We start from the raw sequence: 26537 nt of genomic DNA, 5'->3' as shown, positions 1-26537 counted from the left end.
AAGTGTTTTCCATAAATGTTATACTGTATACAGAGTGGCGTTCTTCTTTTATAGAGCGTTCCATAAATGTTATGTAAAGAGTGGCGTTCTTCTTTTATACAGCTGAGCAAAAAACAAACAAACAAACAAACAAACAAACAAACAAACAAAAAACCTCAAAAGCGTAATCCATTGTACCCACTGCCATGGACAGTCGTCTAAACAATGGTTGGCGAGTTATGGCGTGGTAGAAGGTGGACGTCTGGCGAGAGAGGGGAGAGGGAGAAGGGAGAGAGAAATAAGCCGAACTTGCGAGAACCAATCGGAGCGTGATATTCCAGCTTCCAGAAGCTTTACTGTGGTTCCCCTCGCGAGACGAATTTTTTAAGGGAGTGCTGTGCGCCAAAGCGATTCGTTCATACAATATATTGCATCAGAGAGCAGCGAGCAGTCAGATGTGTTCAAAGCGCCGAATCAGACCACTCCACTTGCTCTCGCCTGTCCGCTTCGCTGGCGTGTTTTGGTTGTATAGTCGCGAAGCGTTTTTCCTGTCTACCGAGCGTATTTTATTAAAATAAACGATGAAATGTTACATCATTATCGCCTTCGTCGATTGAGAAAACTAGGAAATCATATCACATGACTAAATGTCTGTGTATTTCTCCAACTCTGTGATGGCCAACTGTAAGATTACGTCGCCGTGATCCGTAAGAAAGAAAAAATATTTACCATTACAATGATTACGTTTGTTTGGCTGTATTCAAGATGTTCATTGCCAATGTGTGCAAGCTTTAAAATCAATGCATTTCTCTTATTTCCCCCCAGGTCGACTTTGGATACGTAGTGCGGATATTCAAGGATGCTCTTTATTCTGCTCGAACCTGAACGTCTGCATTTCGAACAAGGGACGTGTCATCGGAAACGCCAGTCCGCCGCTCACACGGAATATACGTTTTGATGGGAAGCTTTCACGAGGAAGACTGACATTGCATTGTGTGGATGGTACCATGGACCAATCATCATCGGACCGGTGCAGGAACACGATGTCAGGGCCCCGCTCGAACACTGAATGGACGAAAACCTCTGGCTGGCGGCATCTCTTTCGCCGCTCGTCGGTGATGTCGGTCTCGAAAAATGGCGCCTTACTTTTGCTCTGGACTTTCGTTGGATTTTTATCGGTCTCGATAGCCAAAGCGCAGGACACAACATGGATGTAAGTAATAATTGTCCCCCTCCTTTTCTGTCTCTGCCCCTATGACTATTCCTACATGGTCACTTGCCTTGTCAGCTCTCTTCATACTTTTTTCATTTGTTAACAAAAGCCCTATAATGTCACGTGTCATTGTGATGATTTTTCTTCTTTTTTTTTTAAGGAGAGTTCGCTGCATCCGTATAAGTGACGACATAAGCCAATCTTTAGGTACAGCTCGATCAGTATTGACTCTTTGAATTGTGTCTGTATGAAAACAGTATACAGTGCACTCCCGTTATAACGAACACGGTTATAGCGAAATTCCGGTTACAACGAAATAAAATTTAGAGCCGTAACATTATCAACTCTATGTATTTTTATTGTTTATTCATTCGGTTATAACGAAATTTCGTTAAAACGAAAGAAAACTGCCGGTCCCGAGGACTTCGTTATAACGGGAGTCCACTGTACATGCTACCACCAAACCGCAATCCTGGGAGAAGGACTCGCCCATCAGTGATAATCAGCGTCCATAATAGCTCTCCTCCCTGTACCACCAGTTTGCGACGATTATGTTGTTGGGAGATAATGGTTGGGAAGGGTCATTATTAGCGTCTTCGGAAGAAAAAAAAAATAAATGTGTTTGTGGTGTTATTTAGGCTTTCTGGTGAGATGAATAAAACCTTAATTGTAAGGTTCCGTGAATTAGTATCAATCATGGGAGAAATTTATCTGTGTGCTGACAAGTTACAGACCAAACTTAGGTCAAGTAGTTTACGCAAAAGCTTTGTCCCATCCATCGTACCACAGACTTTACTAGTGACCAGTATAGACCCTAAAGTGCCGGTTCCATACTGTGTATTTCGGCAGGCAAATGAAAAATTAAAGGACAAGTTCACTTTCATAAACATAAGGATTGAGAAAATGCAACAATATTAGTAGAACACATCAGTGAAAGTTTGAGGAAAATTGGACAATCGATGCAAAAGTTATGAATTTTTTTAATTTTTGTGTTGGAACCGCTGGATGAGGAGACTACTACAGCTTGTGAGTCATATGCGTACAACAGTATAAAGAAAATGTAAAAGAAAATTCAACATATTTTCACTTTTTTTCGCATAATAAAAGAGCACTTGACTTGCCTCTTTCTAAAGGCAGGGGGAATAATATTACCCGTAACATTTGTCGGTAACGAGTCAGGGGAATTTGTACTTTTTTCAAAAGATGGAATTTTGTGAAATTCTCTTTATATTTTCCTTATATTGTTGTACGCATGTGACATCGTACACTGCAGTAGTCTTCTCATCCAGCGGTTACTGCACAAAAACTTCAAAAAATCATAACTTTTGAACGGATTGTCCAATTTTCCTCAAACTTTCACTTATGTGTTCTACTAATATTGCTACATTCTCTCAATCCTTATGTTTATGTAGGTGAACTTTTCCTTTAATGAAGTATAATTCGCAAGTTTCATACACTTAATGTGTGTCTCAAGTCATACTGAGAAATATTGATTGTATTTTTGTTTTCTTCGACCCTGCTGAAATGAAAGCGGCAGTTGTTTTTTTAAAGGAAATCAATGATTTGGCTATCCATTCTTTTTTTCGAACACACTATTCTACGTCACACGTAGTTGATATACCTATCTTGATACAAATGACGCATGTTTGTGTATTCAGGTGTGATTGTATTTAACCATCAGGTCCTCGTACAACAACGTATTATACATAGGTAATGATAAGTGTACTCTGTTAGAGTAGTAATAGCAAAATTGATAAGACTGTCATAATTCTTATCACCTACTCGTTAAAGACTCTGCAGTTAAAGTACTGTTATCAAAAGGTCCCATCAGGTCAACCACATATCCATCTTTATGTTATCATATATCTTGATAAACAGAAACGTAATGCGAAGGGAATATTGTCCAAAGATGAAGGCGCCATGCAGGATTCGAACCCTTGATGTCAAGTTTAATATTCCAGAAACTCATCAACTAAGCCACAGCATGTACCACTATATAAAGACGCATAAACGTTAATAAACTGTGTAAATGTTCTGGACGATAACCTGGCAAGAGGCGCGTTGCACTCTTCCGCTGATGGATACAGGTATATTCTGGACTGGGAAATACTTTCAGTCAATCACTAAACGCGCAAAACGAAGAGAAGGTCGGCAAATTAATGGAGGCTTTCTCGGGGGACAGATTAGGACGACTTGGGGGTAAAGCATCATTTAGCAGAGATCAGACGAAAATTGTCGAGTGGTGAATTGCGTTGTCAGGTTGAAGGAGTGCAACCAACATACATTTGTACGCACCCTCTTCTTACACCTCTAAACGAAGGAGAAAGGGGGATGTAGAGGGATGGAGTAAAACGATGTGTGTAGGAAAAGGGTAGGAGGGAGAAAACTTAGCGAGGGGAAGTTCAGCAAAGCAAAGATTGGAAGAAACGAGTAGTGTGTATTGTAGTAATGCAGGGATATCAAAGATACTGACAAATGGAACGAAAAAAAAAGAGAGGAAGATTGTGTGACTGCGTGGAAATGTTGGGAGGGAGATCAGCTCACCAAACCGTGACCTGAGAGTTTTTCTCGCGGCCCATTGTCGAGAAGTATCATAGCCAGACTCGAGTCACAAATCCGCTGGGCGGCTTGTCCTTGCATTGTTTCCGCCTCCTTCTGTCACCGCGGTCAACCCTGACGCCACCATCCCCAACGCCTCCTTACCTCTTTCCTTCTTCTCCGGACCAAGATTTGGGTATATGTTTAATTAGATAAACCCCCTCCCTCCCTCCCCATCGAAACGCACCAGTGACAACGGAGCTTTACATAATAGCATGCCGCCACATTCCTTGCCTGTGAATTGAACATGTGGGGTGTAAGGGGGGGGGGGGGGGGGAGGGAAGGGAGGGGAAAACCAAGAAAACTTGTCAATTGAGCCGACATAGCCTTTGTTTGAGTGCTTTCTTCATGCCAGCCCAGATGAAATTGTAAGGTCTTACAGAAAGTACGAGGTATGCATTGGGCGCAAGGTTTACTGACGCAGAGTGCCCAGAATCTCTCTAACGGTACAAGTAAGAAGCAGGCTTCGCTACGCGCAAACAAGTTACCTCGACAGTCCAGATGCTTCGTGATGAAGTCATCGTGATCAACGAGGCAAGACCAGAATTTAGACGTTTTAATCGTACGCCCATCACCCTTAGTGGGAGTTGGCATTAAAAGAGCGTCAAAAGAATCCATCGATGACACTTGAATAGGTGACAAGTGATACCTCTTTTTCATGCCAGCTCAGCAAAATCGCCTTAAAAAAGCCTAGAATCAAGCACTGACCAACGCCATATTACTGACATTGTTCTCGTATTACAAGCCTACCGAAAGGGAATTTGGCGTGCAAATATCTTCGCCACACGGGGTAAATTCGTGTGCCATTGTTGTTTTCATCGCACCTCATTACAGGTCGAGTCCATTTTCTTTGGACAGGCACTACCAGCTATCATGCCGAGATATGACAGTAACATGGCAACCCCTTTGATGATAAGAACCATTTAACTAGATTCGATTTACGGTTGTTGCAAGTAGACTTCAAAGTCTGCTCTGTATACACCAAACTTGAGACCGATTAGGGGCTGGTAACTGAAAATGAGGTTAAAGGTTTCATGAAACATGTCTGGATGACAGCCACACTACTAAGAATAAATTGATGTACTCTTCTTACCTCGCACATGCTATTCAAATCATTTGTTCGCCTTATCATTTGCGGAATTAGGGATTTAAAACCGTCTGAGATGAAGATATAGCTCTTTGATGTGAATAAGTCTCAGGCTGTCGATTTGACCGTAGTCCCTCCACTCGTAAAGATCACGGTATCGAGTTCTTCGGTAAAGGCATGCGTCCGACGATTCTCATAACGACGCGCAATTAGCTTAACCATTTTTTGACTGTGTTGGTCATGTGACGACTTGAAAAAGAAAGTTTCATGAACGAACTGTGATTTGTCTTCAGCAGAATCCAATCCTTGTATCATAAAACACTTGTCAGACAGTAATATCCAACTACAGTACCTCAGTTCCCTTGGCAGCAGTCGGACGGCAGCCGAAGCTCAATCATCCATTATCATTTAACTTCTCAAGTTAACCACAAATATTGTGATCGTATAACAAGCTGTCATCCAACCACCCGAATAATAATACCATTTCCTGTATCTTTTTTCTTTGTTTGTGTGTGTGTGTGTGGGTGTTGATGTTGAAACTTCTTAATGTTGATGATATTGTTTTGTAACCGTGCTGATTACTTACATTCCACATGCTCCGTTTGCCTTTATAACCCTTCCCTTGGAACAGAAACCTCGGTCTAGATACCCGCGTGCAGCAGTTCGACGCGTTTCGCAACCCTGAACTCTTCATTCTGGGCACCCAGCCCCTGTGCAGTGAGCTCCTGGGTCTGTCACCGGGCCAGCAGAAACAATGCCAGCTCTTTCAGGACCACATGGCACCAATAAGCGAGGGCGCCAAACTCAGTATCGAAGAGTGCCAGAACCAGTTCCGGAACCGACGATGGAACTGCAGCACGGTCGACAGCAACAACGTCTTCGGTAGAGTCCTCAACACACGTGAGTACGATCGAGGGTGGCAGGGGAATCCAGGGTCCAAGACCGCAGGGTCTAAGTCACAGGATCCAGTGTAAAAGGGTCTAATTCATAGAGGTCCAAGACACAAGGTCCAATACATATAGAATCCAAGGTAGGGGGGTCCCAATTACACAGATGTCCAAGTCACAGGGTCCGACACACAGGGTCCAAGACAAAGGGTCCAAGACACAGATGTCCGATACACAGGTGTCCAAGACACATGGTCCAACACACAGGGGTCCAAGGCACAGGTGTCCAAGACACAGTGTCCAAAGACAATGAGGCCCCGAGACACAGGAGTCCAGGACACAAGTGTCCAAGATACAAGAGTCCAAGGCAAGGCACAGCTGTCCAAGACACATGGGCCCAAGAAAATGCGGCCCCAAGACGCAGGGGTTTAGGACACGGGTGTCCAAGATACAATTGTCCAAGGCGCAGGGGCCAACACAAGACGGTCCTAGACACGGGTGTCTAAGACACGGATGTCTAAGACACAGGGATCCAAGACAACTTCTTACTTCTATTTGTCATTCGGTTTGTCAGCGTTCTTATGGACCAATGGTGATAGAGGGTCCACACATTCTTAATGGGACTGGAAAGCATGGGCTGTTAGTATTGTAAATGCATTTTATTCATATGTATATAATACGTATATTGTTATTATTATTTTAAGGGGGATGCTTATGAATGAAGACTGCAGCTTTGCAATTAGCAGTCTGTTTGTTTGTTTGTTTTTATACTTCACCGTAAGGCAGGTATCAGTATATTGTGTATAAGCAACCGTTGTATTTTGTTTTGTATAGTGATCTCTTTCCTACGTCTGTTCGGAACGTGTGGTGATAAGGTATTCGTGTTACTTCCTGAGATGAGAGGTGAACTGAACGAATCGTTTGAAAATGACGTTAGATGATGCACGTACATCCCATCCACAAGACAGCAAGGTTATCACGCAATCACCCAACATGCCTGTGATCAAGATGACTACTTTACATGTCCAGTGAACTCCATGTACTCCTTCGTATAAATATCAAACCGATCTGTAACTTTTCACACTTTTTCAATTCTAGCCTCCCTGCATCTGAGTTCAAAGATCTCTGGTGTATCTTCCACAAACCTCTCCATACATCACGTATTGATCTGAGTACTGACTTTATTAGAAACGTACCATACCCACAGAATATGAATACAAATAAAGTTCAAGTGCATACACGGTAGTGCTGTAAAATTCGTCACCAATTTCGGGTTGTGAGATGGGCAAAACCAGTATTAAACTAGAAGCTTTTGCACTTACTCTAACAATCCCTCTACGCCTATTGCTGTAACTAGGACTGTCCTATTTACCGCCGGTCACGGTTGCCGTGTTATAATGTGTACCAAGCTCATAAATCATCCCAAGTTTAAATCGATAAAAACTTTGCCACCTACCAACTTCTTGGTCAAGTGACCACCTTTTATCACCCACTAGAGCCCAGTGCTGTGCGGATTCCAACACGTTTACCTCGACAAATATTATTCATACGCTTCATGACACTCTCAGTTTATTACGAGTGATGTCAGACCCTTTTTTTTCACGGCTTCTGACTGTTCACGTACGTTCAGTTTTAGTGCGTCGGAACATGGGCCCAAGTACATTCAGTTCTGGAGAACCTTATCAGAGGAAACGTAGTAAAAATATATATGTGTACACAAGGTTTAAGTTTGATGTGATTATCTGGTGTTAATAGCCCCGCCTCAAGACAGCGGTCAATGCTATAGGTGCGAAAGGTTACAGTAGATTGAGTTGTAATAGGCTGTTATTTCAGTACTAACCGCCCACTCACCTCCGTATGATATTTTATTGAGTTTTATACACAGAGGTATGCGAATAATTGTCTTCTTGTGACAAGAATTGATACAGCTTCATGCTTGAACAGGCCTAGATATAATCTGCAAAGATTACACCGAAGTGTTGTGTAGTGTGTTTCCCCTTTCAATCCATATCGCAATTTATCAGAAAGTAAGCCAATCGTGTTTAAGGAATTATTTTTGTTCATGTTCTGATTACTTCCCTGAACTTAGAGAAATTTTCTTTCATGGACAACATGGAGCTAGTAAAGAATTTAAAGGAATATCATGACTTCAGTATACTTGATGAGATGGGATGCAAAAATATTTACTGATGTTTGGGTGTCAAAGTGTGTAGTTTGCTTTGATTTTGCACTTTTTAATATTACGTTGCAACTAGCAATAAGAGAAACACTGTGTGGATTCAAATGGCGCAAATGCTTTATGAATCTACTGTATATTTCCAGAGTTCCGGTTTGAACTGATTTTTAACGAATTTGCATCCAACTAATCACAAATATCTCTTCTGCAAATGGATGAGATTTTGGTACTGCCCTTAATATTGATGCAAACCATTTCCATCAAATACTAGACGAAAGCCTATTCCAGACTAGGCAATAGCATCACAGGTCCTTAAAAAAGCGAATTTACACAATAATCACCTATCTTATTCAGCATTTAGATATTTCAGCCGCATGAATATGTAAGTAGGCCTACATGTAAGCCGGTTAACTTAAGTCCGAACTTTGGGGGACTGCTTAAAGGGTGTATAATTTTTTTATGTGTGTGTGCGTGTGTAAGGGGGCACTTCACCGGTTTCATGCGGAAGCGATCCCGTCAATCCATTTGACGTTCGACTCCTGCTGTTACATTCTTCAGGACTTGGAAAAGTTTGACTTCTCCTCGTCCTTCTTCTCCGACGTTAAACCCCAATGACTCCGTATTGTCGCATTTGTTCCCAGATTTCACCGAAGCAAATATGTCTCTTCTTGAGCGACAGAAGAAAGGAAAAAAAAAACAGTAACAGAAATGGGTCATAGGCACACACACTCACTATAACATACACAAAGGCAAGAGTCTGAAAGATAAGAAAGAATCATGTAGTTTGAAAACACTCAAAATAGAAAAGTTTTTAAAAGAAACTAGAATATATAAAATATTAAGTGTTTAAATATTCTGAAGTGTTATATTTTATCATCTAATCTTATACTTTCGTTATGTTGTAATACCTGTAGAGTGGAAGAGGATTATACAAACATGTTATTACAAATGACAAAATATCAATCTTAGGAAGCAGGGCAGCAATTCTGTTGTGTTACATTATGGAAGAGTTTGATAATACCTCCGTCTCCCGCAGATATAAAACAATTGTCGTATAAACGCGTCGCCATTCCGTAAATCGCCGATTTATTCGAAGGAATGGCAGTAGCTGTTTCACTTTTGGAAGACCCTATCACTTTAATTACACTTGGAGATCGGCGTCTGGAGACTTTATCCAGGAGCGTGTTCTCAAACTCTTTCTTTCTTTTCCTTGACGGGTGCACTGAGTGGTGATGTAGACCTATTTATCGAACACGCACGAGCAAACACAGTCAAGAATAGGGAGACGTACTGTCGATGGTACCGGTCATAACCGACCAACAATATCAAGTCTGGCGCTGGTGTAAGGGTCGTGAAAACGACAAAAAGACGTCGATGCAGACAGAATAACTGTTATGAGAGGTAAACTTCACTTTTTAGGAAGCTGTAATTTTGTTACAAAAGAGTAGCTGAAAAGTTTGCGATCGCACGTTTGAATTTGAAGTGATCGGGCTTCTGGAATAAAAAAAAAAGAAGCGAAAAAGTGAAAGAATAAAAGAAGGAGTGTGGGCAGGAATTTTGAAGTCTCAAGTGTAAACAGGAGAGTTATTTAAACTTTCGAATCGTTGTTGTTGGTTTGCAAATTGCATCTGGCTGCACCAAGCAATTTACTCCTTCAGTCTGATATTCAATTCAATTGAATTGAATTGAATTGAATTGAATTGAATTGATATCACTGGCACCAGGTCCTGGTGTAATATAGACGTGCCAGTTAGCACGGTATATGAAGCCCCTATTGGGAAGTGTAATGGGCAATAGGCAATGCGTGCAATGAGCCCCTTGCCTTACCAACAACAACATTCGTGTATGATTAGTCAGAGAAATTGTTGCTTTCATAACAATATGAGGACTAACCAAAAACAGCAAGCTGTAATGTACACCAAATACGAGTAATACAAAAGCAAACCCGATAACAACTCTTGAAACAGAACTGAGTCATTTACGCCAAATTACTGCAGAAAGTGTTGTTTTCTTGTGTAATCTATAACTCTTTGATCGCAGGCGATAGATTCGAAATGCACAGTGTAAACAAATAAATGAATAATATAAAGCATTAACATTATGTGTACGGGAAAGCTACTTGATTACTTAGATTGTGTTGTGGTGTGAACCACGATGAGACACCACAAACAAAGTTAATGCGTTTCTCCTTCAAGATATTGCCAATAACAATACATGCCCTCCTTATGAGCTCCTTTCTTCCTCTTATTCATTCAGCACTTTCTCCTCTTTCCAGAGGCTAAAGATTTCTTCTTTTTTTTTAACTGTTAAATTTCGGGAAAAGACCGGGACAACAGACCGTAACTAATCCGGCATTGCGCGCTAATTCCTTACCTGGCTCCATGCTAATAGCGTGCTCAGCACACCATGTAGTCCCCATATAGTCGTGGAGAATCACTTTTAGCTCCCGCGGAAGGAGGCGTTAAACAACAGGGAGAATCAATACACCAATATCGGCTCTCTTTCATTCGTACTCACATCCCATTCACAAACAATCTCTTAGTCGTCGTGCATAACTGAGATCAGTTCCCTTTGAGGGGAGCGCAAATCCTATTAATAGTGACCCCTCCCTGATGTTCTAAGGATTATCATTACTCCCCCCCCCCCCCCCCCCCCCCCCCGTGACTGACCTCTCCCTAATCATGCTTTCTTTGTTCCACCGGAAGTGGAATGTTTCCGTTTTTAAACGTTATCCTCTTAAACTCTTCACACAGGGCCTTCGTGACAACACGCAAATAGCCTAAGCCATTGTGAAACCTGTCACCTATGTCGTGTCAGACATCAGTTGTATGACATCAATACAAAGTGAAACACTTACACGTACACTGTAAGACTGATGATACGATAAAGAGGCGACCAGTGGTGATCTGTGTAGATACGGCGATAAGAGACCAAAATTTCTGCAGTACTTAGTAGTAGTGACAGGGTCATGTGGTGATAATGAAATTTTGAAAGACTAATGAATAGGTCATCCGGAGATAAGTGAGGGATTGATGTCGTACTCTTGAGCAGTGATCATGTTTTATGAAAACATGTAAGATACTACAATTTCATAAGTTTGTTGTTTGATGCCTGATTTAACCAAACCTTTCGTCATTCCGCGAAACAGATTTTACTCACTTTTAATTCTTATAGAGTCAACTTGAACATGAAATAACAATTTAGTTTAATCTTTATTTAAAGAACTGATTCAATTTGAGACAGTCTTCGAAGAGATTTCTTATTCGTTCACATTTCATCACACACACACACACACACATACACACACACACACCACACATACACACACACACACACAGAGTTTGAGATGTAGATGTTTTTCCAACTGGATCACGTGTTGTCGCGTGTAAAAGGACGCAAACAACCGGCTCTCTGGTATTCGGCGGGATTGTTGAATCGGCTGCGTGCTTAATAACATCAGCTCTCGTGTGACAACATGTTCAATGACGACTCATGTAACTTGCGGGTCTCCATTACCCGAAACGTCATTACACCGGCCCATGCAGGCGCAGGTCAGGAGGATTAACTAAACAAACCGAGCTGAAGTTGGGGCAGGTATCTTCCGCTTTCTTGTTCTCGAAGGGTCCGTGATTTTCTGACTGGATGTCGTCAAGGAGGGGAAGAGTAAACGATTTTTGATGATGATAGCCTGCGGTTCCCGCCCCGCCTTGACGCTGTCATCCCCCGCTAATGTTACACCAGCATTGTTATCTTCAGGAGATGTGACGTCACTCTCCCCAGTGGCACTGTCACTTTTGATCCCGGCATGCCTTTAAACGTGTACATGTTGATTGGGACGGACTTGAAAGTATTCCGACACGTGTCCAATTGCTGTTATGTTTACCCGGCGTTTTCCCTTCGTGTCTTGTATGGGGATGAAAAAAAAAAGGAATAAGTGGTTTTTTCGAAATCTCGTTAAAAGTTGACACAAATGTTTCAGTGTCGGATCACATCCGTGCAAAGATCACGATATAGCTTAGTGTCAGCTGCAAATCGAGGCTCCGCCAACATTGCGGCTGATTAAGTGCTTTTCATTTCTCAACAGAAAAAAAGTTGCCATTTTGGGGAGGCTAAATTTTGACAGGGTGAATTGAATTAAACTGGTCGACCCTGTCGAAGCGTATTCTACGCCAAATATCCACCCCGACAAGTTAGTTATCGTGTCGGGGTTTTTTTTTTCTTTCTAAGAAGATCAAACAGATCGCCGTCACAATGTTATCATGAAGTATTTTGTCCATAAATTTCACATTCCAAGACATACATTATTTCTTTTAAGTGTACGAAATTTGAATCACTATTGACAGCTGACTGAAAAAAAGGGGGAAAGCTGTAGAACTTTGAAGCATGAAATTGCTCCATGCTGATGATTGACGCACACACACACAAACATAAAGAGCAACACAAAGGTCACCTCTGAAGCCATATGTTAAAAAAATGACTTGCTTTATAGCATTGCAAACGATGTAAGATGTTTAGCTTTAGAAATTTTGAAATCCATAATCGGTATCAAATAAGTGATCCATGAGAAGTGATAACTTTTCATCAGCCTAAGATTAATGAGGTAAATGTTACTTCATTCGAATGATTATTCCGCTTTGGATATAATGTGGGGAAAGGCGGTATGAAGAACACTTTGGCATCTTCTATTCGTGATGAGTATTCTTTTGAACCGTTTGCGTATGTAATCTTTGATATCTCATATGATTTAGAGAGATGTAATATGGTAATGGAAACAATATTAATGGTATCTTATACCAAAACGAAAAAAAAAGTGAGTCACCATAAGTATGTTTTTTTAGCACTATTCGTATCACCGCAAGAATCATCCGTTTTCATGAAAAAGGGGGAATAAAAGGAAAAGAAAGAAAAAAAGCACAAAAATACCTGTTCTCAAGGAGCACCTTTCGAGGAGAAGAAACAGACAAAAATTGGTATACAATTAAGTTGCAAACACTCACGCCTGTCGTCATAGAATCGGTTAGCGCTCTAATTGCATATAATGTTGGCGACATTTTGAGACGGTATTTTTGTAAGAGGGTTAAACGAATGAGGTGTAACTTGATGGATGTTGCAGCTCGCAGGGCGCCATTACGAAGATCACGTTCCGTATGGACCAGGTGCAGGTGGGTCATTTGGCAACCACGGTGATTAACGCAGTTTGTGGCAGTGCACAATACAATAAAAGGCAGCGGGCATCATTCCGTGCTATGCCGTCCATGAAATTAGACTTTGTGGTTTGTTCTCATACAGCTCCAATCAATTTCATTTGACGCGGTCTCCATCAAAAGTTAGAAAACACCATTACCCAGTGTCTCGCGATCGTTTGATTAATGGCAAAAATCATTAAATTATCGATACGCTGGAAATGGTTCGTTATATATTTCCTGTCTATTAGGGTGTGGTGGGGGGGGGGGGAGGAGGTGGAACGTGGTGAGTATCCATGACAGATTCGGAGTTGACATTTTGCTTTCATACCTTGCGGTCTTCTGATAGGTGAGATGCATCCGTTGACATGTATATAACGAAACAGACTAAGAAAAATTAAGAGCACTGGTGAATAACGCATGCTCTATAAATGTATATGTTGCTTTTGCTCAGCCGTATTAACGCAATTTGTATTCCGAGGTACGCAGACAAATTGAAGTTTTTGAAAATTAGAATTGCTTTACAAGTAGAGATGGGGGTGGGGGTGGGGGTGGGGGGTGGGGGGTGGGGGGGTATGCACTTAATAATTTTGTCTCATTCTCATTTCCAAACCATCAGTAAATTTTCGACAAATTCTCAGAACTATCAAACAAACTCTACCAGATAGAGAGACTGTTGAAAGGTAAGACCAGGGAGATGACCTCTCTGGTAAGACCAAGGAGGTACGCCTAGTACCTCCCTGGTAAGACTCAAACTGGCCATGGTCCACAGCGTATGGTACACGTTTGGCGCCCAGTACAGAGCGCATGTATGTATTATCATTGTAAGGACCCCTGAGTCCAAGCGCTGCCAATAGTGTCAACATGGTACGGCGAGAGGTGCCAATGCATGCACCATGCATGCGAACGGAGGCAATAGCTCTCCAATGGCCCTTCTATTCAATCCAGTTGTCTTTTTAGCTCCCCGAAGAGTCAGGGAAGCCGTGAGTCAAGCAATGAGTAAGAGGGTCGCAGTGTCAGGAGTCACGGACCAGCTCGGGTCATGTGACTATTGACTCGTCCGTTTCGGCCATTGATCTCCCCGTTGGACATGATTAAAGGGAAACATAACCCCATTGATGAAAGACATTTGTAATATACGTTATGAAAGTACTGAAATGAGGGGAGCATATCAGTGAGACTTGGGTATAAATGCGGTGCCCGTGTTTTGCATTTGCAGTTTTATTTGTTTATATGTACTTCTTTTATGATAGGCTCACAGCCGAATAATTTTCATGACAAAAAAAAAATGGAAATTTCCTGGCAACTTCTTTATCTTCAACTTTCTTCAACTAATTTATTCCTTGACTAGCTCATTTTAACATGTTAAATCACAAAATTATATATTCACTGTAATATTTGATTTAACATTGCCTTGCCCTACATGAAATCAGCGGCATAGTAATGTGCGTCAGGGTATCTCCTTTTCCTCTTTTTCATTTCTTGCAGCGAGTCGGGAAGCAGCGTTCACGTACTCGATCACGTCGGCGGGTGTCGTCAACGCCATCAGCCGCTCCTGCCGCGAGGGTCAGCTGTCTACGTGTGGCTGTAGCAAGTCGTCGCGCCCGTCCGATCTCCCTCGGGACTGGGTGTGGGGCGGCTGCGGGGACAACATCGACTACGGCTACCGATTCGCCAAGCAGTTCGTCGATGCTCGAGAGCTGGAGACGAACCCGCAGAAAGGCACGGCGGCCTATGCCCGCAAGCAGATGAACCTACACAATAACGAGGCCGGCAGAAGGGTTAGCAATGAAAAAAATTTCAATATCGTATCATGATTAATATTAATATGGGGGGGGGGGGGGTCTTTACGAGCAACCACCTTCCGATCGTAAGGCTCCCGACTTTGTCGTATGTCCAGTCATGTTATCACGAAATAACGCCAAGATGCCGCCACAATGCAATGTACCCCTCCCCCAAAAAAGTACTATGCTTTCTTTCTGTTTTAAAGAATGTTTCATTATCTATCAAAGAACAAAATTGTACAGAACAATATACACTGTTTTCACAATAATTTCAGTAGCTTTCACCAATGCGATAAATCATTTTCACAATCGTAACTGTTAAACCTACATAGTGTTAACATTTTACAAAAAAATACAATACAACTTTCGGTCTAATAATTTCGATATCAGTTACTAGCTACAAAAGCTGCTTTCCAAAAAAAAAGAAGAAGCTGTATGCGTATTCATTTCCCACTCCCCAACCCCACCTCGCCTTCCACTTTCCGCATCCCCCTCCCCCATCTGAGCTACACTTATGCAGGCACTTAAGTTTTTTTTCACAGGGAAATACCAGGACCCTGTTGCATAAGAAGATGTGTTCAAACATAAGTCGGGTATCAGCTAATCAGAATTGAGTATTCACAGAGTTACGTTTTGTTTTTTCTGACTTATGTTTGATCTCAAATTGTATGTGACGGGGCCCAGTACGAGAGAAAAGTTGGGCATTTTATGATGGATGCTCAAACATACCCCGAAACTTCCCAAAATTATCATTTTGCTCCTTTTACTATTCATAACATATAACATTGTAAGAACAGACAAGCACTATGATAAATATCTCGTAAACATGCCTGGCAAGTCTGATTTTTATATTTTCATCCCTACTTATTCAGTCTTGCTGACTGAATGCTCTGCAACCCGAAACTCTTCCACTGTCGGCTGACGAGAATGTAGCCAAATATCTGCCGAAGTTCAGAGCAATGGGTAGGCAGATTCAAACAAATTAATTGACCAGCAAACAAGCGAATAAACAATTATGAACACACACACGTACAAACAAGCATCATACAGACATACATGCAAGGCAAGAAGCAAGCAAGTAAACAAGAAAAGCAAAAAACCAACAAACACCCAAAACAGACACAAGGAAAGGTTATGACATGTCAGAATCTCGTTTTTTTCGCTCGACGTGCCCGCGCCCTTTCTCTTACGCCGAGCATTCACTCCGTGTCAGAGACCAATTTGCCGGACCAGTTCTTGCTTGTCCGTCGAGTGGATTGGATGATGACAAGTCCCTTAATCCGAGGTGTAATCGGGGTGTAATCGGGGGATTTAAAGACAGGCGTGGAGACCCGATTTCCCTATGTCAACCAAGCGATCAACAGGATTATGAATGATAAATTGTACACGAGCAGTGCATTGAGTGAGGCTCCTGATGCACACTGACAAGGGATTTGTCGTTATATCGACACGAGAAAAAGAATTAAATGAATAAAACCTTCCTATTCGTCGTATTTTGTATCCCTCTTTCCGCAGAAGCTTAACGTCCAACAAGGGAGTATCATATGCATGTTCTGAAGAAAGGTTACTTTGAGTCAAGACGCCAATTTGTTGAGAGAGTAGCGTTGAATTATCTGTTTTTTCGGTAATATTGATTTATGCGCTCCAGTTTAGAAAAGCGTGCGTTCACTTTGCACGCAAGTAGTCATATTTTCGACAAATGTCGTGTGGGTTTTACTCAACTCATTCATCTTTCAGTGACGTGAAAATGACTCACAAATATTCTACGTTGATACACGACCCAGAAAGAATGTATGCACTTACGTTAAAATCAATGTCGACGAAAGAATTTAGATGGAACAAGGGGATTTAGTGGGAGTAATCGTTTGGTAATACTAGTGGGAGGTTTTCAAGAGTGAAATGAATTTGTTTTAACAGATCATGTCAGCTAGAAAGAGAACTCACGTTGAGATTTGTGGGCTGAAGTCGTTGCTTATCTCTTGCGCCATTAAAAAAAAAAAACTCCACTCATTCGGATTGCCACCTATTGACTGTGATGAAAAACACAAACAAAAGTGATATATCATTGCAATATGGATAGAGACGGAGCAACATCATTCACGAATAACGGAGATCATTATTCAACTAGTAATATTTCTGGCAATGATTCATGTTTGTGTAAAGACATTTAAACCTCGTCAAATATTACTGGCATTTAAGTTTCCCTCTTTTTAGCTCACCTGAGCCGAAGGCTCAAGTGAGCTATTGCGATCGCTCTTCGTCCGGCGTCCGTCGTCCGTCGTGCGTAAACTTTTTACATTTTCATCTTCTTCTTGAAAACCCCAAGACCGAATTTTCACCAAACTTGGCAGGTAGCATCCCTAGGGGGTTAGGATCTCAATTTGTTAAAATGAGCACCATGCCCCACCCAGGGGCCCCCAGGGGGCCCCAACCCCCCCCCCCTCCCCCCCCCCCAAAAAAAAAAAAAAAATAAAAAAAATTGAGGAATCTTTAAAAATCTTCTTCTCTAGAACCAGAAGTGATAGAGCTAAGTTGATACTATGAGTTAGTACATTAATGACTGTAGTTCCAAGTTTGTTCATGGCAGATCCAGGGGTGCCCCCTTTGGGGCGGGGGGGGGGGGGGTCCAAATGGGGCCTAAATTGTACATTTCATCTTCTTCTTGACAATCTCATGATGGATTTTCACCAAACTTGGCAGGTAGCATCCCTAGGGGGTTCGGATCTCAATTTGTTAAAATGGGTACCATGCCCCACCCAGGGGGCCCCAGGGGGCCCAAACCCCTAAAATTAAGGCATCTTTAAAAATCTTGTTCTCTAGAACCAGAAGTGATAGAGCTAAGTTAATACTATGAGTTAGTACATTGATGACTGTAGTTTCAAGTTTGTTTATTGTGGAATCAGGGGTGCCCCCCTTGGGACCCAGGGGAGGGGGGGGGGGGAGGGGTGGGAGGGGTCCTAATGGGGCCTAAATTGTACATTTTCATCGTCTTCTTGAGAACCTCATAACCCATTTTCACCAAACTTGGCAGGTAGCATCCCTAGGGGTGTAGGATCTCAATTTGTACAAGTGGGCACCGTGTCCCACCTGGAGGGCCCCAAGGGACCCAAACCTCCCAAAATTAAGGAATCTTTAAAAATCTTCTCTAGAATCAGAAGTGATAGAGCTAAGTTAATACTATGAGTTAGTACATTAATGACTGTAGTTTCAAGTTTGTTTGATAGCAGATCCAGGGGTGCTCCCCTTGCGGGCAGGGGGAAGGGTTGGGAGGTCCAAATCGGGGCTTAAATTGTACATTTTCATCTTCTTTTGAAAATCTCATGATGGATGTTCACCAGACTTGGCAGGTAGCATCCCTAGGGGGTTAGGATCTCAATTTGTTAAAATGGGCACCATGCTCCTTGCCCCCCATCCCCCCAAATTAAAATTTTGGTAGAGCTGTGTGTAATTTAGATTAGTGACTGCGTGAAAGGTGAACTTGCGATACTCAGGTGAGCGCTAGACCCGCGGGTCTCTTGTTGTACAGTTGTTTTGAAGAAGTCAGCATATTAACTCTCCGTGTTGGCAAGCTATAGGGTTGGAGAAAAGGTTTTTATATCGTGATTTCAGCTACAAGTAAACTTAAATTTATATTCTCGCCAACAAAAAAAAAAATGAAGAATTCAAAAAGCCTACTCGTGGTCTACTTCTCTATGTCTGTACGTGTATCATCTAGATATTACATTGTCCTGGGCAAATTTGGGTGTCTGTTGTACCTTTAGATACCTTCTTCAAACGCCATATTTATAAAGCTATGAACTTCGCGAGTTTCCTTCCAATCATTCAGAAAAAAAAATACTAAGAGCTGCCCTTAAAAAAATCAAACTCTGTGTCACGCACACATCAAATATTGAGATACTGTAACTATTGAAACAATATACGATGATTATCATTTAATACACAGGCCGTCACTTCCATTGGGAATTAATGTCAGTAAGCCATCGACTAGGGAAAGCTTGCGGATTCTGTGTAAAATCTGTGAGGATTTCTGTATCAAACTCTAGTTAAGCATGGACTCTAAACCATTTTGCTCTTTTTTTTGTGGCTCCTGTCATTTCTTCGGCGTCGTAATGATGATGGAAATAATTATGAAAGTTCGGCTCGACTTTCGCAGCATATAAGTACACCGAACAAAGTCTGCCCAGAAGAGGGGGAGGGGAGGGAGGGAGGGGGAGGAATATTTAGAGGTATATAAAAGGAAAGAAAAAGTCACTCCTCCTGATCCCTCCCCATCTCCAAGTAAAATTCCCCATGGTCGATTAATACCGATGATACGTTGCGAGGCGATCCACACCAAATATGCGAGTGCCCGCAAGCTACTGTTGCACTTCGCCAAGATATTAAAAAAATATCGAGCTGTTCCAGTACGCTCGACGTCGCAGAAAGTGTGTAGTGTGTAAGTTATGTCAGAAGAAAAATGTCACTATCGAAATCATTTTTCACACTTGCATTTTTTTTCATCTTATTTTTTTTTCCTCGATTGCCCGAGGTCTTAGTTCAACTAGGCCATTTGTTATTTGTAGGTTAAGAAAGATTTATTCATTTCGCTTAAAATCTCATTATTTTCGTAACATTTAGCACTCCGCATTAGCCCGAAACGATGAGATATTCCGCCTTAGGCTCTGCTTAAATATTCTGAAGAAAAAAGTGGACCAGAAGGAGAAACATCACAAATAGAAATGTATATATTCATAAGAAAACCGTAAAGATGTTGGGAGGTGACAGAGTAAGAAAAGAAGGGGGAAAAGAAAGAGAGAGAGAATTGAAGAAGAGAAAGATATCGACAGAGAATAGGGGAGAGAAATGTGGGGGCTGACTCATTGCCCATTGCTATGGGGTGAGTGCCCTCTATATTTATCATCAATGTGAACTTTCGACCGTGAGAACTTTTATTTTCCCGTCACTTTTTTCCCGGTGGTTTTCCATATATACACAGCAAAGTACATTGAGGTAAAAGAAGATACCTTCATGGTAAGATTTTTTGAAACAATGTCGAGGATGGGAGAGGAGTTGAACAATAGAAAAAAAAATAACAAAAATGAAAGGAAATCAAAGAAAAAGAATGGGATGGAGGAATGGCGGATAATAAAAAGATGATGTTGGAGGAGGGAGATGAATTTAAGGAGGACAGCGGAAGAAGAAGGGAAAAAGAAGAAACGAAGAAGGCAAGGGGAGGGAAATGTGACGGGATGAAATAAAGTGACCCAAGATGATAATTAGAAGAGGATGACGAGAAGAAGAAATTACATGTTATATAATGATAATTCATATTGAAAAGAATAAAGAAGAAAAGAGTAAAAAGAAGCCATGTTTGATGATAGTTATATATCACGTTACGCAGCTGGAACAATATTATATGCCCCCAAAGCACTATAAATATCAAGTAGAAAATAATGACCACCCAAAATTTATCGTAATGAGGAATGGTTTACACCAACTTTGGTAGAGGCTATATGAAGTACGCTACGTGCCCTATTTGTCTTCAACCTCGTTTCCGAATGGATGCAAGGAACAGGAGCTTACATGACTGGCTGTCTCAGATCATTTTTTTTTCAGTATCTCAGCGTCAAGTTCGTGGCAACAACCCGCGAAGATCCGACACTTGATCCACGACAGTTTGACATGCCTGGATTAGGACCATCCTAGTTTTGATGGCCGGAGCAGATCCCTTCTCTCATACTCAATCATTATGAATACCTCTTGATGAACGAACCCCCCCCCCCCCCTCCCCCGCAAAAAAAAAAAAAAAATCCTAGTTGCCGACCTTGCGTAGGGGAAGCATATATCATAGCGATGAATGCTTATTGCTACGATATCAATTCAATTTTCTTATTTTCCTGTGTGTTAAGTTAGTGTACAGAGATATCAGCTCAAATTGTATCCCGTGTGATTTCATTATCTTCTTAGAATGAAATTGATACGAGCAAATTATTGCCAAATCTGTCATGAAAATAGTCATAACGATGTATGTGGCACTGGAGACTTTAAAACCGATTTAAATATCGGAAGTATATAGGTTCTTGGATTTTGTTGTTCAATCTTGAAACACAAGTTTCTCTAGTTGACGATGACGACTGTCTGAATTAGAGAGTATAGCATCAAATAAGAATAGAGCAGCAACACATTTACGAAATTAGGTGATGAATAACGGCGACAGCCCATTGCCAATTCTAATACTCAGTACATTTCATAAAGTAACCTTTTTATAAAATAGCGGTACACACGTGTTACAATTGCAAGTTGTGATTCCAAACTTTCAATGCACCGCGTAATTTCTCTTTCTGTAATGCATTCCGAACTCAACAAAAGGGAAATCGAGCGAAATTAGGCTTGACGATTGTTGATGCCGAGCTAAGCACCGCAGTGATAGCTTCTCATAAGGCGATCATTTCAGTCAAAAGTCAAAGTGGAATATATATGCCACTCTTAATTTATTTTGGGTCTGATGTATTTGGACTGGCCGAGGCCGAATAATCCCTGTCATCTCAGGAAGGTTTACCGCGGTAAAGCCCCCTCTGATAGCTGTTCAAAGTGGCTGACATGTTGCAGGGTCACGAACGAAAAAGGGTCAGGCTCAGAACGTCGTCACCACTTTCCTGTATAAGGTGAAATTTAGTCTCGGCTACCAATCCCATCTCCGTCAACTGCCTAGAAAACGTGAGTGCAATCAGTCTGAAAGTAGCCACCGGATTTCTTTTTACTTCGTATATCATCAATGTAGGTCTGTCACTGAAATGATCGAAGACTACTCTTCATAACCTTGAACGCGTAATCCCATTTCAACCCAATGTCAAAATGACCTGTCACGTGAGCGATAGTACTTCCCTTTCCCCAGAAATTTCGTTACAACATCTATCAGGATGAAGAAGATGAATGTGGTCTCACTCGAGTTGAACTCTCAACAAACTCTGCGATATAATCGGTAGCGAGTCCTTCTTTTTTGTGTGTGTGTGTCAATTGTCTGCTTGAGAGTATATACACTGTGTGTATGTGTGTGTGTGTCCGTGTTTTTTAGTGAGCTTGAATGTTGTGCATTCACCAAAATATCAGGAAAATGATCAGTTTAGTTGTTATTGCTCTTCTCGTATTGTACATAACTCAATGTTCACCGCTGCATTGACAGATTGAGTTTTTTCCATTGTTTGTGCATTCAAAGCAATATCAAGTAATTCCAGGGCTGTAAAATACCAGAGATACAGGTTCAGTTGAATCAGTTTTATCTCGCGAGATCTCGCGAGATTCTTAAGATGAGTGAGACATATTATAGCCAAACCATGGCGAGAAGAATTTGAGCAGGGAGGTGTCTTCCCACCTCCCTGATTCCGGCGTTACCCGACTAAATAGTTTTTGTATCATAACAGCATCCCTTGCGCAGTTTGCAATTTACAGTGTCTCTCTTTTTGTTAGTCTATGGTCGATATCATGTGAGTATCACAGGCTACGGGAAAAGAAGATTGTTAGATTGCATACTTTACATTGACATCTAATGTTCAGAATGCACTTTTGCACTATGGACAATACATAAAGAGACTTTACTTCAGATACACAGAACACACGTTTTCATTCTTGTTTCTTTAAAGTGGCTATGTAGATCATCCCGACCAATTCTTGTTAAGGTTACCAGACACACGTAACGCTGGACATTGCTGCCGAATGCTTTGTTCACAACACCTGCTCTAGATAGATATTGTATCGCTGATACCACTGACGTTCTTCTCTCACAGTCAATTAGAACAAAATTACTTTTCCCACTAGATCTTAGCATGCTCAGCCTCTGCCTTTGGTAGAGCACCTTATTTCTAATGCCCCACAATGAACCCCACGTGATTTGAAAGAAAAGGACCGAATGGCATTAAGTGTAAGGCAGCTTTTCGTTTTATTTGCTTGACAGCTCAAATTCGGTGTCCGAAGGCAAGTTTAATACTGAATTACCACATCAAAAGGTGTTAATCCCTTTGTTGCAATCAAAACAGCCCTCGGCGCCTCTTTATTCAGACCATTTCCTAGCCATATCCGGCGTTGCGCGATGGCATCAATATTATTATAATTATTATTTTTCCTGTTGCGTGAAAAGAGGAAAAAGAGAACGGTCGTTTTTTGGGAAGCTATCGAGTACAACTTTCTGTTTTCCACTCTTGGCATTCCGAGCGAGAATTGTCGCAGTCAATTTAAGCCAGACAATACCAAGGCAATTGTCAAAATGAGTCTCGACTTGACTCAAGCAAACTTAACTTAGTGGTCTGATAGAATATTCAATTTCGCGGTTATGGCTGCACTTACGTGCTGTAGCCATCGGTTTAGGACCACTTCATCAAATGGTTTTAAATTAACACGGTTTTCTTGCTAGCACTGAAAACACCAGAAATGGCTTTTGCCGTTTTCCTACCAACCTCAAACCGCACAAAGAAGGCACTGCCGCATCATCTACATTACGTCCATTTTTTTTTTTTTTTTTTAATGAGCACCAAATCATACAGAGAACTGGGCTGTGATTAATCTATGCACATATTCATCGACACAGAATAATACTTCATGCAAAAGAATGTAAAGGTTTCCTTCCCATTTGAATCATACAGAGAACCAGGCTGTGATTATTCTATGCACACATTCATGGGCATAGAATAGTACTATACATGAAAAAGAATGTAAAGGCAGAGACTCCAACTCTCCCGTTTTCGACGGGAGATCTCCCGCCGAAAACCCATTTTTGCAAAATCTCCCGTTCTCCCGCTTGAGATTTAATTTCTCCCGCCCTTGCTCTTTGTCTCCCGTTGGAAAGGATTTCTTACTTATTTCTATCGTATGTTGAAAAAATAAGCCTTAGATAGCACCAGAGAGCATCTAGAACCCTAGGAACTTCGTGCTTCGCACACATCAACTTTGAGTCTCCCGTTTGCTAGGAGTTTCAGGCGGGAGAATCTCCAGATCAGATGGTGCTTTGGGTTGGAGTCTCTGGTAAAGGTTTCATTCTCATTAGGCAAATTTTATGCAAATCAGATATCTTATGGTTTATTTCCTGTTACTTACGACACTCTCCTTTTGAAGAAGAAAAGCTCGTAATTTTGATTAGATTAGAAAATGAGATAAAGGAAAGAGTAGGCTTATACAAAAGAGTTCGAGGCTCGCTAACTTTTGCATTGAAAAGGGAAGGGTATGCTCCCTCATTGTTATTACACTTCGGGCTTCTAAGATCATTTCTTTAATGGCGGTAGGTGACCGCTGACGAGTTTGTTTTATATCTCGGCCCTTTCAGAGATTAATGGAACCTGTGTAAAAGAAAAAAAAGTACTAGCAAAATTTCCGAAAATATATTATCGACATCCAACGATAGGTTCAACCGGGTTGCACGCTCAACATACACGTGTGGCAAGCCCGAGGAACTGTGGCTGAACGCCTGGGGGCGCGCTTGGTATTATTTACAAACTAAATATTGGCCAGGTTTCGCTTCACCCAGTCTGCGGTGAAAGAGTCTTCAAAGATTAATTAGCTCAGTTGAGTAAACCCTGACAAAGCATTGCAAAGAAGAGTGCCGTCAGCATTTTTTTAAAAGTCTATTCAGTTGTTTGTGCCCGCCTGTTAGGGTGAAAAGACTGAGGTTAAGAGCCTTTACTTACAATTTGTAAAAGGGCCTCAGCTAGGAACTTGGCGACGGGGGTAGGGGGTGTCGACAAAGTGACGAATCTGTCACTAACGGTCTCGAAACATTTCACTTTCATCACTGTTTGGTATTTCGGTATAGTCTCGAATAGAAACATATTATATTGTAACTACCTTGATTAATTGCGGTTGTGATTGTAGTGGATATGCGGCGTATGTAGACTGTCGAATGTAGCGCAATTTCTGTATCATTTTTTCCTTCTTCGAGTAGTAAACATGCATTTTCTTTTTTAGGTACAATATGTAATTTATTTCAGAGAATTTACCTCTTTTTTTCTTATTTCTTTAATTCTTCATTCGTCCTCTTTATAGTCTAGAAGATGCTTTCTGTGGTTTGTTTTGCATTCATTCTTTCCACGGGAGTATGCCAAACATGATAAAACACATTATGGTATTTTAAAAAAAAAATCTTCACAACATCATTAATTTGTATCCAAGGAGCACTGTTTTTGCGTGAATTGCATGTTATATACACATGTTAGATTTTTCTTGAACATAATTATGTAAAATGTTCGTTCTTTCTTCTCCGTTCTCTTGAAGGCGGTGTCCGACAACAAAGGCAGGGAGTGCAAGTGTCACGGTGTGTCCGGATCGTGCAGCCTCAAAACGTGTTGGCTGCAGCTCCCGCCCTTCCGAGAGGTCGGCACAATCCTGAAGGACAAGTACGACGGGGCTACGCAGGTGAGAGTCACCCGGCGCGGGAAGCTCCTCAACGTCGATTCGCGCTTCAACAAACCGACGCGCGACGATCTTGTTTACCTCGAGCAGTCGCCCAACTACTGCGTGGCCGACCCCCGCACCGGATCGCTGGGCACCACGGGCCGAGAGTGCAACAAGACGTCTATGGGCACGGACGGCTGCACGTTGATGTGCTGCGGGAGGGGCTACAATTCCTTCACTAAGGAGGTGGTAGAACGGTGCAAATGTAAATTCAAGTGGTGCTGTTACGTCAAGTGTCGGAAGTGCAGAACAATGGTGGATGTGCATATTTGTAAATAAAGACAACTTTCGTTTTATTTTCTCTGCGTCCTCGCCCGACAGTGGAGATGAGGCGTTTCATCGCTATTCGTCAACGCGCACAGTGTGATCTTGTGATGTTTTCATAAATGGAAATCAGAACTGTTATGTAAATGAATTAGCAGGGTTACATTATGATGGGCAGAACAGTTAGTGCAGGCGATCGACCGAAATTTGGCGCTTAATCTTTTCACGTCCAGATGTTTGCATTTCTGCGTGACGTCGGTGGACGTCGGCGTTCTAGACACTGACAGTAGAACGAGCAATGAGGGCGCTCTACAACCTTCGGGCCACCAGTGTCGTCTCGGCACTATTCGGTCCCGTCGGTCCTACCATTCAACAGAACTTGAGTTCTGTTGTCCATTCGGTCCTCATGACGCACTACTGACACTGTTGAGCTGCAGCGCCTGTGTTTGAAAAAGGCCTAAACAGTACTTCGAGAACGTCTCACGCCCGTCGGCAAATCTGATGATCCTGGTCTCGCTGTGTCTAAGGGTCACCTTGTTGTCGACAAATGGGTCACCAAAGTTAGACCGACACTGACTTAACTGGACAGCTAAATTGTACAGAAAAAAAAACACGACAGCAGAGAGAGATATAGATGGAAAGACTTGTCCGAACTGAAAACAGACTAGAGCTGTTGACCCGCAGAGATGTGAGCAGGGTGAAATTAGATGATGGAGAAATGGTACAGCAAGGTGATGCTGTGGCAAGAACATTACCCGATGTGTATACGACATTTTTATCGAAGAATTACAAATATTAGATTCTCCAGACTGTACCATGTTCTTAAAACGATGGAAAAGTAATACTTGGAAACTTATGTATCTAAAAAGGAAAGACGTATTCAAAGCATGAAAGCTCCTCTATGGACATTTTATGCTACTTGAGCTTTTTAATGTTACAATCAGACTGTG

The 26537-nt window shown here is 41.7% G+C and overlaps 1 protein-coding gene across 1 annotated transcript; it reads left to right on the top strand.

The window, feature by feature from the left end:
* The first annotated feature begins 809 nt into the window (after positions 1-809).
* On the top strand, positions 810-26537 carry LOC139732110 (protein Wnt-5b-like). Its single transcript, XM_071642976.1, has 4 exons — positions 810-1192; positions 5509-5777; positions 14612-14904; positions 25144-26537. Exons 1-4 carry the CDS (start codon positions 987-989, stop codon positions 25600-25602), a joined length of 1227 nt encoding a protein of 408 aa, XP_071499077.1. The 5' UTR covers positions 810-986; the 3' UTR covers positions 25603-26537.

Source organism: Diadema antillarum, unplaced genomic scaffold (genome assembly GCF_040938485.1).
Source record: "Diadema antillarum isolate AM-2024a unplaced genomic scaffold, OU_Dant_1.0 seq00000400_RagTag, whole genome shotgun sequence".
Classification (NCBI taxonomy): Eukaryota; Metazoa; Echinodermata; class Echinoidea; order Diadematoida; family Diadematidae; genus Diadema; species Diadema antillarum.
The sequence above is the reverse complement of the archived record's forward strand: the minus strand, read 5'-3'. Positions and strand labels throughout refer to the sequence as shown.